This window comes from Xenopus laevis, chromosome 8S (genome assembly GCF_017654675.1).
Source record: "Xenopus laevis strain J_2021 chromosome 8S, Xenopus_laevis_v10.1, whole genome shotgun sequence".
NCBI classification, from domain to species: domain Eukaryota; kingdom Metazoa; phylum Chordata; class Amphibia; order Anura; family Pipidae; genus Xenopus; species Xenopus laevis.
The window spans coordinates 1,856,117-1,868,572 of NC_054386.1; the positions used below are offsets into that span (position 1 = coordinate 1,856,117).

At 40.5% G+C, this 12,456-nt stretch overlaps 1 protein-coding gene across 4 annotated transcripts in view; it reads right to left on the bottom strand.

Annotated features, from left to right (window-relative positions):
* Positions 1-12,456, bottom strand: part of LOC108699714 (homeobox protein Meis2) — a 96,884-nt gene that overhangs the window by 32,523 nt on the left and 51,905 nt on the right. For all 4 annotated transcript variants that reach the window (XM_018232204.2, XM_018232205.2, XM_018232202.2 and 1 more), the window contains exon 8: positions 8,661-8,806. In XM_018232204.2, the coding sequence (XP_018087693.1) occupies positions 8,661-8,806 (146 nt within the window). The remainder of the gene's footprint in view (positions 1-8,660; positions 8,807-12,456) is intronic.

Genomic DNA, 12,456 nt, shown 5'->3' on the forward strand with positions numbered 1-12,456 from the left:
TAAATCCTTCGTCTTCGATATTCGAAGTCGAAGGATTTCAATTCGAGGGTCGAATTTCGAAGTATTTTTTACTTCGAAATTCGACCCTTAGTGAATCTGCCCCAATGTGTCTCAGTGGGACCTGGATTTTACTATTGAGTGTTGTTCTTAGATCTACCAGGCAGCTGTTATCTTGTGTTAGGGAGCTGCTATCTGGTTACCTTCCCATTGTTCTTTTGTTTGGCTGCTGGGGGAAAAGGGAGGGGGTGATATCACTCCAACTTGCAGTACAGCAGTAAAGAGTGACTGAAGTTTATCAGAGCACAAGTCACATGACTGGGGGCAGCTGGGAAATTGACAATATGTCTAACCCCATGTCAGATTTCAAAATTGAATATAAAAAAATCAGTTTGCTCTTTTGAGAAATGGATTTCAGTGCAGAATTCTGCTGGAGCAGCACTATTAACTGATGTGTTTTGAAAAAAAATGTTTTTCCCCATGACAGTATCCCTTTAAAATGCCTTAGGAGTGTCAATAAATTGCAAAGCATGTAAGAATGACCTCGTGCATAGAAAGGACAAGTATTGCTATGTAAGAATTATTTTCTATGTTGAATGATGCTAAAGTATTTTACTATCGTTTGCTCTGCAAAGAGAATTCAAGATACATTAAGGGGGATATTTATCAAGGGTCGAATTTCAAATTGAAAAAACGACGAAATTAGAGTTCAAAAAAACCAACCGAAATTAAGTCCAATTTTTTATTTGATCAAATAGGTCCGTCTTTGATCGAATAGGTCCATATTCGGCTGAATTTGAATCGAAGGAATATCCCACCAAGTCCACCAATTGACTCCAAATCGGTTCTAGGAGGTCCCGCATAGGCTAAAACAGCAATTTGGGAGGTTTTTTTCAAATTCAGATCGAATTTGGACTTTTCCCTAGTCGAGGTACAAAAATAGCTCGAAATTCTAATTTTTTCAATTCAGAAATTCACCTCGACCTTTGATAAATCTGCCCCTAAGTGTAAAAAAACACATCTAGTACAAAGACATGAAACAAACATTATCTCCTGATTGGTCCGTCATACGGTTTTGTGAAAGAGTCCCATCCCCTGTGTTTTAACTGCTCTGTTTATTTAGAATAAAACGCTCCATCGCCAACACATTTGCCCAAGTCAAAGAATAAACATTATCCATTCAGCAGAAAGTAAACTTTTCCACTTCTATGAAGGAATTAGCAGGGACAGGCCTAGAAAGCAATGGTTAATAGACTGTAACCCAAAGAGAAACTAAACCAACAGCTCATTGTTTGTGAGCCAAATGCACTTCCAGAAAAGACAGTGAGATGCAATTTAGGATGCAGAGAAGAGTTTAATACTATGTAATTGGACTAATGATACAGTAGAGTCCTGGATCGCAGCATTTGCAGCTTCCACTAAGGCAAACGGCGATTATTCAACAGACCGCGGTGGCCTGACAGGGTTAATTCTGCTTTGTATTGATACTCAAGGCTTTTAATATTGGACAAACGTTAACACAGAAAGATGATAATGACGAGTTAATATGGGTTGAGTCTAAAATGAAAATACATTTTTTCTGAGTGCTGACAAATTTTTGGCTTCCTCAGCAGCCGCACTATTGAATCCATATAATTACACCCAGGCTTTTTCCTTTGTGCTCCTCCTCCTCCTCTCTACTTGCCCACGCGCTATTGGCCTGCTCTCTGTTATCAAACCCACTAATAGTCCAGGCATTGGCACAGATCATCATATATAGGGTTGCCACCTTTTCTGGAAAAAAATACTGGCCTTCCTATATATTTATCTTTATTCCCTATTAATAACATTGGGATCACTGACCTTCCTATATATTTATCTTTATTCCCTATTAATAACATTGGGATCACTGGCCTTCCTATATATTTATCTTTATTCCCTATTAATAACATTGGGATCACTGACCTTCCTATATATTTATCTTTATTCCCTATTAATAACATTGGGATCACTGACCTTCCTATATATTTATCTTTATTCCCTATTAATAACATTGGGATCATATCACTGACCTTCCTATATATTTATCTTTATTCCCTATTAATAACATTGGGATCACTGACCTTCCTATATATTTATCTTTATTCCCTATTAATAACATTGGGATCACTGACCTTCCTATATATTTATCTTTATTCCCTATTAATAACATTGGGATCATATCACTGACCTTCCTATATATTTATCTTTATTCCCTATTAATAACATTGGGATCACTGACCTTCCTATATATTTATCTTTATTCCCTATTAATAACATTGGGATCCCTGACCTTCCTATATATTTATCTTTATTCCCTATTAATAACATTGGGATCACTGACCTTCCTATATATTTATCTTTATTCCCTATTAATAACATTGGGATCACTGACCTTCCTATATATTTATCTTTATTCCCTTTTAATAACATTGGGATCACTGACCTTCTGACCTTCCTATATATTTATCTTTATATGATAAATGCCTGTATGATAAATGCCTGTATGATAAATGCCTGTATGATAAATGTTAGCCCTAACCCACAGACTGTCCTTAACAATTGCCATTGCCACTTATTCTTCTGGACGTAATGGAGATAATGAATGAGCTCTGAATAGAAATCCTACTCATCGTCGTCCCAGGGTGGCTGGGAACAGAGAGCCGCCAACTGCAGGGAGAAAAGGAACTTTAATTGGCTGAAAACCTAATTTAAGGGAGGGTACAGTCATTTTAGCCACACAGTGCAAAGCTGTTAACTGGTTCTGGGTTGGCTGATTTGGGCCTCTTGTTGCCTCTTTGTTCAAATGGCAATGAAGGGTAAAATGTAATCCTTTTATGGCTCCACACAGACATAACGCACATATGTGCCCAAATCATTGTTCCTTATCATTGTTCCCAGCACCTTTTGTTGAGTGATACAATGACAATTTTCTCCAAACTGGTTGCACCAATCTCACATTAGAAGCCACAGAGTCAAGGCCCACAAAAACTTCCTATTGGTGCAAAATGATGTCCTATTACCAGTAAAACATACTATACATTAAATAAACCCCAACATTTATGTCACTGTTAAATAGAATTCTATTTCTATACTCCTTCTTAAGGGACCAGTAACATCTTTTTTTTTTTTTAATTTGTTAGTATACATAAAAAAAACCACCAAGACGAATTTAACTTAAAATCGCAACGTCTTTATTAAAACACCGCTTGCGATCCTCTTCAGAAAGCAATCGGGCGATCAATCATGCGGTGCTCGATTTCTCCTCCCTGACGTTCTTATAGGAGATAGCCAGGGAGGAGAAATTGAGCGTCGCACGATGGATCATCACTGTGTCATGTTTTCGGAAGAGGAGCGGAAGCGGAATTTCGGTAATTTATTTCTTAATAAAGGCTTTGTGATTTTAAAGTTTAATTTGTCATGGTGTTTTTTTTTTCTATGTTTTTTTCTATGTTTACTAATATTTTGATGTTACTGGTCCTTTAAAACAGAACTGTTTTAGAGCCAAGACTTTCGACGTGATGATGGGGTTTGAAGAACCAGTGTTACGATCAACAATGTTACCATTCAAACATAGATCAGGCGGCACTCCGGGTAAAAGAAGAGAGTCTTTATTGCAACAGGTTGAGGCTCTACATTGCCTGACGCGTTTCGGAAGAAAACTTCAGGCGACTTCGGAAAACAAAGAGCTCCAAGTGCCATCCCGCCGGCGATTTACATTCTAGCCGGCTAGAAGGCAGTTCGGGGGAGATAAGTCGCCCTGAAAAAGAGGAGATTTGTCGCTGGGCGACTAAATCTCCCCAAATCTCCAGCTGTGACTCTACCCTAAATCATAGGCTACAATGTGTATGTGCACCAACACCCTGCTCCCAAGGGTGCCACATAGAACCTCTAGCTGTGAGCACTGCAGCCCTCTGCCCTTAGATTATTAAAACGACCAATATTTAATCAGAGCTTTATCAGCTTGTAGCATGCAATAAAACGGTTAGTCGGCACAATTACACAATGTAGACACAAGTTCAGAGCTGTACTGACCTATTAATCACAGTTTCAGTCAACATTTAAAGGTGAAGTTTAATAAGTCGCAATTTTTTATGTTTTTTTTCTATTCCGACTCCTTTTAGCCTGCAACTGAAAATGCTTTCTTGCCGTCAATAACCCGGGATACCAAAAAAAAATGAAATGGAAACCAATCATGGTATTGTTATTCATATATAGTTATTGCTTATCTCTCCATTCAGCCTCACTACTATTCATCTTTTGAATGTTAGGGTAATAAATCCAGATAAAGATTAAGTCTGAAGTATGTGCAACAGAAAATCTTAATAATTCAAAAAAGCATGAGAAAAATAAAAAAATCAAGTCAATTACAAAGTATCTACTGTGTACATCATACTAAAAGTTACATTTAAGGTTTTACTGTGAGCTTCTTCTTTAGGGTAAACTAGAGTCTAACATGGTAAAGCCATTGACTGGGCCCCAAATAGTCATTACTGTCAAATATGGCAAAGAGAGGCCAAACTGAAATTGTTCAAGAGACGCATCATAAATCAGCAGTCACTGATCTGACCTGATAAATTCATTTTTAAAAGTTCACCTAATTCCCCTGCAGAATAATACTTCACACAAATAGATTCATATATCTACGTAGGGCTTTCTCAGATAGCTCAACTCAACGACGGCTCCTTTTGGCATCTATACAATTAACTTTCCTTGCACATCACCTACAAGCTAAATGTTCTCTAACAACCTCAATGGATTCCCATAATCTAATCGCATTATATGAAGCATATCCAATAGAAAGAACACTGGCAGTCACTTTAGCCCAGGGCCACACCATTGAGAAGAATCTACAACCTACAATGTATGCCTTAGTAGAACTCTTTCTAAGTATAAATAGTCTACCTAGGAGTAAATAAGACTCTTATCAGTTATATAAAAACATCAACTTACGCTGCCGCCATGGTAAGTGATATTTAGGGGGTTATTCGTCAAAATCTGAATAAAAAAAGTCAGACCAAAATAGAATCCATGATTTGCCCTTATTTTTCAATAAAAAAAAAACTCGAAGAAACGAATTTTTCGGTTTGTGTTGCAAAAAACCCATATTTATCATGTTTGAACCATGAAAAATTTGAGTTTTCGCGGGAAAAACCAGTGTCAAACTCTGAACATTTCATGAGGGTTAAAACATCTAGAAATGGTTAAGGGAACATCTGCCATTGACTTTTACATTAATTTGGCAGGTTTTAAGGTGGCCATACACGGAGAGATCCGCTCGTTTGGCGATGTCGCCAAACGAGCGGATCTCTCCCCGATATGCCCACCTTGAGGTGGGCGATATCAGGCTGATCTGATCGTGGGCCCTAGGGCCCAATGATCGGATCCTAACGAATGGTAACGGGCGGTCGGATCGCGGGACCGCATCAACGAACAGATGTGGCCGCGATCCGACAGGATTTTTAGTCCCATCCGTCCGAGATCTGCCTGACTTTCGGCCAGATCTCGATCGGGGAAGCCCGTCGGGGGGCCCCATACACGGGCCAATAAGCTGCCGACTGTCGGTCTGTCTCCAGCTTTTATCGGCCCGTGTATGGCCACCTTTAGATGAAGTATTTTTGGATCTGGACTTGGAACAACTTCGGGACATAGTAAATCGCAAAAAATATAAAATCGCATCTTTTTTTACCACAACTTTTTGGGCTTTTCAGTGTCAAAACGGACACCGTGGGAAAAAGTATATTGAGACAGGAATGGGAAGCCCAAATCAGTAAACCTGTACAGTCTGTAAATGTGAAATACAGTATTCCTAATATGCTTTTCCTTTTATTTAGGGCTCTTACACACGGCCGTTTTTGCCTGCTTGTTTAAGCAACCACTGATGTAACTGTTAAGATCCAGCACCAATGCAAACAAATGCAAATGAAGCAATATATTACTTAATAGTACTGGTCCATTGTCCAACGCCCCCATGTTAGTATGAATGTAAACAAGTCTAATCTGTCAGAACAAATGAAAGGAAGGTTTTATGCAGTGAACAGTGCCTGCACCCATAGATTTCTTTGCATTCAGGCTTGCAAATTTACATTTTTTCAAATTTTCATGAGAATTCTTTTTTTTCCCAAAACACATCAGTTAACAGTGCTGCTCCAGCAGAATTCTGCACTGAAATCCATTTCTCAAAAGAGCAAACAGATTTTTTTATATTTAATTTTGAAATCTGACATGGGGCTAGACATATTGTCAATTTCCCAGCTGCCCCCAGTCATGTGACTTGTGCTCTGATAAACTTCAATCACTCTTTACTGCTGTACTGCAAGTTGGAGTGATATCACTCCCTCCCTTTCCCCCCCAGCAGCCAAACAAAAGAACAATGGGAAGGTAACCAGATAGCAGCTCCCTAACACAAGATAACAGCTGCCTGGTAGATCTAAGAACAACACTCAATAGTAAAATCCAGGTCCCACTGAGACACATTCAGTTACATTGAGAAGGAAAAACAGCAGCCTGCCAGAAAGCATTTCTCTCCTAAAGTGCAGGCAAAAGTCACGTGACTGGGGGCAGCTGGGAAATTGACAATATGTCTAGCCCCATGTCAGATTTAAAAATTGAATATAATAAAATATGTTTGCTCTTTTGAGAAATGGATTTCAGTGCAGAATTCTGCTGGAGCAGCACTATTAACTGATTCATTTTGAAAAAAAAATGACAGTATCCCTTTAAACTGTTATTTCATTGCGAATTTTAATTGCGCATTGCCCACTTTTAAGAAGTGCTTCAAGGTGTCGTAATCTTTCGGAGCAAACGGAACAACTTTTTCAGTAAGAAGTTTTATTACTGGCGCAAACTATAAAATTCGCAAACATTCTTCCACTGTCAGAAGTGGTCGCTAAACAGTTTCCAGGTTCGCAAAAGTTATATTAAATCCGGCAAATTTGTTCGCCCAGAGGCATAACTTCGTTACCCACTTTTATTACATTCCCCCATAGGTGTCTAACGAGCAGATGAGATTCAACATTGATAACTGCAAGATTAATATCTCATATGAATATATCTTATATGAATGCAAATATAATCTCAGTGGGGCTCCTTTAAGGCAATTCTTGATGGACCCAGGAGTACTTGTATTTACAAACCAAAAGATGGTGTTAATAGTGTTGTCTATGTCACAGCCTCATTGTCTATAACTGGCATCACTTTCACCTTGACCAAAGATAAAACTGCAGGAACTATTGCTTCCTACAGCTCGATGTCAAATTATATTTAGCGTAGACTAAAGTAGCTAAAACCAAAAGGCTCCACATCTACAATATTCATTACATTATCAATATAAATGACTGTGGAATTCTACATCGTTTACACAATGAGACGGAGAATAAGGAAACATGGTGGGGCCAATTCACTAAGGGTCGAATATCGAGGGTTAATTAACCCTCGATATTCGACTAGGAATTAAAATCCTTCGACTTCGAATATCGTCGCAGATAGTTCGATCGAACGATCGAAGGTTAATTCCTTCGATCGAACGATTAAATCCTTCGAATCGAACGATTCAAAGGATTTAAATCCAACGATCGAAGGAATTAACCTTCGATCGTTCGATCGAACTATCTGCGACGATATTCAAAGTCGAAGGATTCAAAGGATTTAAATCCAACGATCGAAGGAATATCCTTCGATCAAAAAAAGTTAGTCAAGCCTATGGGGACCTCCCCCATAGGCTAACATTGGCTTCGGTAGCTTTTAGATGGCGAACTAGGGGGTCAAAGTATTTTTTAAAGAGACAGTACTTCAACTATCGAATGGTCAAATAGTCGAACGATTTCTTCTTCTTCGGGGTCTTCCCGGCTTCCATCCTGGCACTCGGATGGCACATGAATCGCTCTGAGTTCCATCGGATCGCTTTGTTTTCTGAAGTCGCCCAAAATTGCCTCACGAGGAAACTTCTGGCAACTTCGGAAAATGAATCGCTCAGAGGGCCATCCCGCCGGCCAGTGCCGGACTGTCCCACAGGGATACCAGGAAAACTCCCGGTGGGCCCAGGTGTCAGTGGCCCCTCATGCTGCTAAACTTTTGGCCTATTTCATGGCCATTCCCTATTTCTATGAGAACAAAGTGGCTAAATAGGTGGAATAAATAGATTATAGTATGTAAAGAAAAGAGACTTGGAGAATAGAGGTTGAGTGAGGAGAGAAAAAAAAATAGTACTGAGGGTGGGCCGCTGGTCTAAGGTTTTTTGGTGGGCCCCTGGTGTCCCAGTCCAACACTGCAGCTGGCTATTTATATTCTAGGAAGGCAGTTCTGGGAGATAAATTGCCCCGAAGAAGAGGAGATTTGTTGCCGGGCGACTAATCTCCCCAAACCTGACCGTGTGTCTCTGCCCTCATACAAATGGCTAGTTGGTTCTTGTAGGTTACAGGACTGGAAAAACTGCTGCCCACGTAATTACCAAACACCGTATGCTGAACAATGCTGCAAGATGGCTTGAAAAGGAGTTTTTATGTTGATATTTTAACCACAGAACGAGCATAAACTACTGCCAGTTCATGAGATGCACATCAAAACTCATGAAGTTTATTGAAATACATTGTATAGACCATGCTTGCCCTTTAAAGCCCACACCTGGTGCATGTCTGAAGACTCACCGTGAGATGCTGGAAAAGCCACGCCCTCATAATGTTTGTTGCTACTTTTGGGAAAATGCCCCGTTTCTTTTGCCTCTTTTTTTCCTTGTCGGGGTCATCATCATCCCCTGTGCCCGGAGAGGCCAAACTGTTATCCAACCCATCACCTGCATTGCAAGAAATAGAGGGACCTCATAAGATAAACATTTGTGAAGATGACTACAGTGATCAATTCAACTCAAAACTTCTTAGGAACCATTTATAAAACCACGAATACCTTTCTCTTTTAGCCCTACGCTCATTTTATATGTATTTTCTTTATTTGAACTATTTTCAACCGATTCAATTCCAGGTAAGACATGGTCAGCTGCGAGGGTGGGCACAATGGAAGAAACTACAGATAAATCTTTATCAACACACCAGCAGACCCAAGATTTAATTGTTTTCAACCAGGCCCGGACTGGCAATCTGTGGCTTCTGGCAAATGCCAGAGTGGCTGCTATAAGGTCCCATAGAAAGTCAGTATTTAGTGGGCTGGTGGGGGCTGTTTGGGCCTCTGTGTACCTGAAATGTCAGGCCTATTTTAATTCTCAGTCCGGACCTGTTTTCAACCAAGGCATAGGATCAGACCAGAAGGGTCTAACCAATAAAATATTTAATTAATAGCATGTGGACTAAAAGGATGGAAAATGCACCACAGTACGGAAATAACACCCTTAAGAAGCCCCTTTTAGAAATTTAATTTTAATGAGTAGGGCAGGTACATATAGGTCATATATATATATATATGTCTTTATAAGGGCAGAGACACACGTGGAGATTCGGGGAGATCAGATGCCCGGCAACAAATCGCCTCTTCTTCGGACAACTAATCTCTCCACAATGTCTTCCCGTCGGCTACAATCTAAATCGCCGGCGGGTTGGCACTCGGAGCTCTTCATTTTCCGAAGTTGCAAGTTTCCTCGTGAGGCAAAATCAGTGTATTTACACAATTCATAATTTGTACACAGTTTTACTATTACCTTTACCTGCTTTTTTTTACTAATGTCAAGTACAAGGCCTCAAGGAACACTTTGACGCCAACAATAGACTAACTTCATCGCTAGTGTTGGGCGAATTCTAAGAATTTTTAGAGTCAAACTCACGTCAGTTTCAACGCCCGTGACAATTGTTATACGCGCGCCTATTTTGCCCAAAAGCATTAAAGTCAATGGGCGTCTGAATAATTTTGATGCGCGACAATGTTTATGCCTGTGACTATTCTGACCAGGGCCGGAACTAGGGGTAGGCAGAGTAGGCACGTGCCTAGGGCGCAAAGCTGAGGGGGTGCCAGGCACGTACCTGCTCTGTCGCCTACCCCATGTCCGGTCCTGTCTCTCCCCGGCCGCTGCTGTAATTTTAGTGCATAAATGCGCTGCTGCGCATGTCTGCACGAGCACAGTGTCCGTCTCTCCCCGGCCGCTGCTTTAATTCCTGTGAGTAAATGCGCATGCGCGCAGTTTCGCGCATGCACGCTAGGGTGCAGTTTTGCTCATGCGCAACGGAACGAGCGGTCAACCGCCACCGTGGCCGGCCAGGTAGCCTAGGGTGCCTGGCCGGGTTGGCCCGGCTCTGATTGTGACACCCGGCCAAATTTATTCGAAGCGGAGGATTTTTCGCCAACAAATTTTCACAGAAGTTTTGCAAATTTATTCACGGGCGCTGAAAGTTTCCGCGAATTCGCACCTGGCAAATTTATTTGCCCATCATTATTCATCGATGATTATGCAAAAACTTATGTCTGCATATTAGCATTATGTCTGCATATTATTAGACCCCAAAACAGCAAACTGTTCACAAAGAAAGAATGAAAAAGAGTGATGCCCATTCAAATGCTACATACATATATATATATATATTTGATGGATCCAATGAAGTACCGTATTTGCAAGTTTTTATTACATTGCAGATATTGTAGGGGAGGAATCTCTCCCCTACAATATCTAAATGGCATGGCTTTTTGAAAATGATCCATCACCCACAAATGATGCTCAAAACTAATACTAATAGTATGGAAAGTGGAGGGACTTTTTTTAGAGAACAAAATGTGAGGTTACATTGGGATTGGCATCATGGGATTGTGACAATAGCATGTGCTGTATATTAATGTATCTTTCCAAGCAAACATGTTAATGGCAATCCAGGCAGTATTTATTGAGTCAGTGTGAGGAAAATGTGTCATGTTCTGAAATGGTTAAAAATAAAAAAGGAGAAAAACCAGAGAGAAACACTCGTCAAAGCCAACGTCAAAGCCAACGTCAAAGCCAACGTCAAAGCCAACGTGCCAACTTAATCAGAAGTCTCCATCGCCCTATTCCTGCTCTTTTGTGTTTTTCCCCGGCATTAATTGTACATTAGCAAAAATCATTCACTTTTAAGAGCCCGGCTTATTTTTTTTTGCCCTGCGGCTTCGATGCCTTGAAAGCAATGCCTTCAGGGCTTGTGAATTATGGATCTGAAAAAGCCGCTGCTGGGGCAATATCTGCTCCCTCCTTCCCCAAAATTCATACAGCCCTGTCTCGCCCTTTTTGGGAAAGCATCAATCAGCGGAGGCTGAATATATTATTCGCATGCATTAATATTTCAACTAATAAGTTTAGGGGGAAATAAACAGGGCAGCTAGGGTTAGTCAGGGATGTAAGGTACTTCTGGGATAATCAAATGCAAAATAAATGAAGATAATCAGGACACTCGTCACTAGATGGCTGGATTTCTCTCTCTTTTTTATTTTTTCAGATCATTAGCCCAGAGCCACACGAAAGAGAAAACCAGAGATAGGGGGAGTTAATGTTCCCTGCTGGTCCAGGAGAGGGTCATGTGTGAGATCCCAGCTTGTTGTAATACTAGAACATTCATTAATCCCGAAAATCCATAAATCCCAGGCTAAGTCAAAAGCTTGTCCCAGGAAAGCCTAAAACAATAAACCAAAGGCTGAATTTAGTTTTTTTTTCAAAGCAGAATCACTTTCAATTGGACATAGGTGTGCTGCTACAATCACTTTGCTATTGATATATATATATATATATATATATATATATATATATATATATATATATATATATATATATATATATATATATATATACTGTATGTATATATATATATTAGGGATACACCGAATCCAGGCCCGGATTTGTGGCGAGGCCACATAGGCCCGGGCCTAGGGCGGCAAAAAATAGGGGCGGCATGCCGCCCAGCCGCATTATGGGGACGTGTGCGTCCCCATTCACTTACACCAGCTGTGCCGTCGCTTTTTCGCCGGAGCGCTGGGAAGGGGAAGTGTAGGCAGGCACTAGGACCGCACGGCTGCCTGCTCAGACCTCGCGGCCTAGGGGCAGCCGGCAAACAGACAGGATTCAGCCTTTTTCAGCAGGATTCGGATTCAGCCGAATCCTTCTGCCTGGCCGAACCAAATCTGATTCCAAATTAGGGACGGGGAGGGAAATGGTGTGACTTTTTGTCACAAAACAAGGAAGCAAAAAATGTTTTCCCATCCCTAATTTACATATGCAAATTGTATATGCAAATTAGGGTTCGGTTCGGTATTCGGCCAAATCTTTCGCAAAGGATTCGGGGGTTTGGCCGAATCCAAAATAGTGGATTCGGCGCATCCCTAATATATATGATACATTTTAGAATTGCCCTTTACCAAGTCCTCCACATTTTTGATGATAGATTTGATAAATACGACAGCAAATCTGTACATGAATTTGCATATTCCAATCTAAGCAAAACTTAATGAACTGCATCATCAAAAAAAATATTGTGCTCAGTTGTC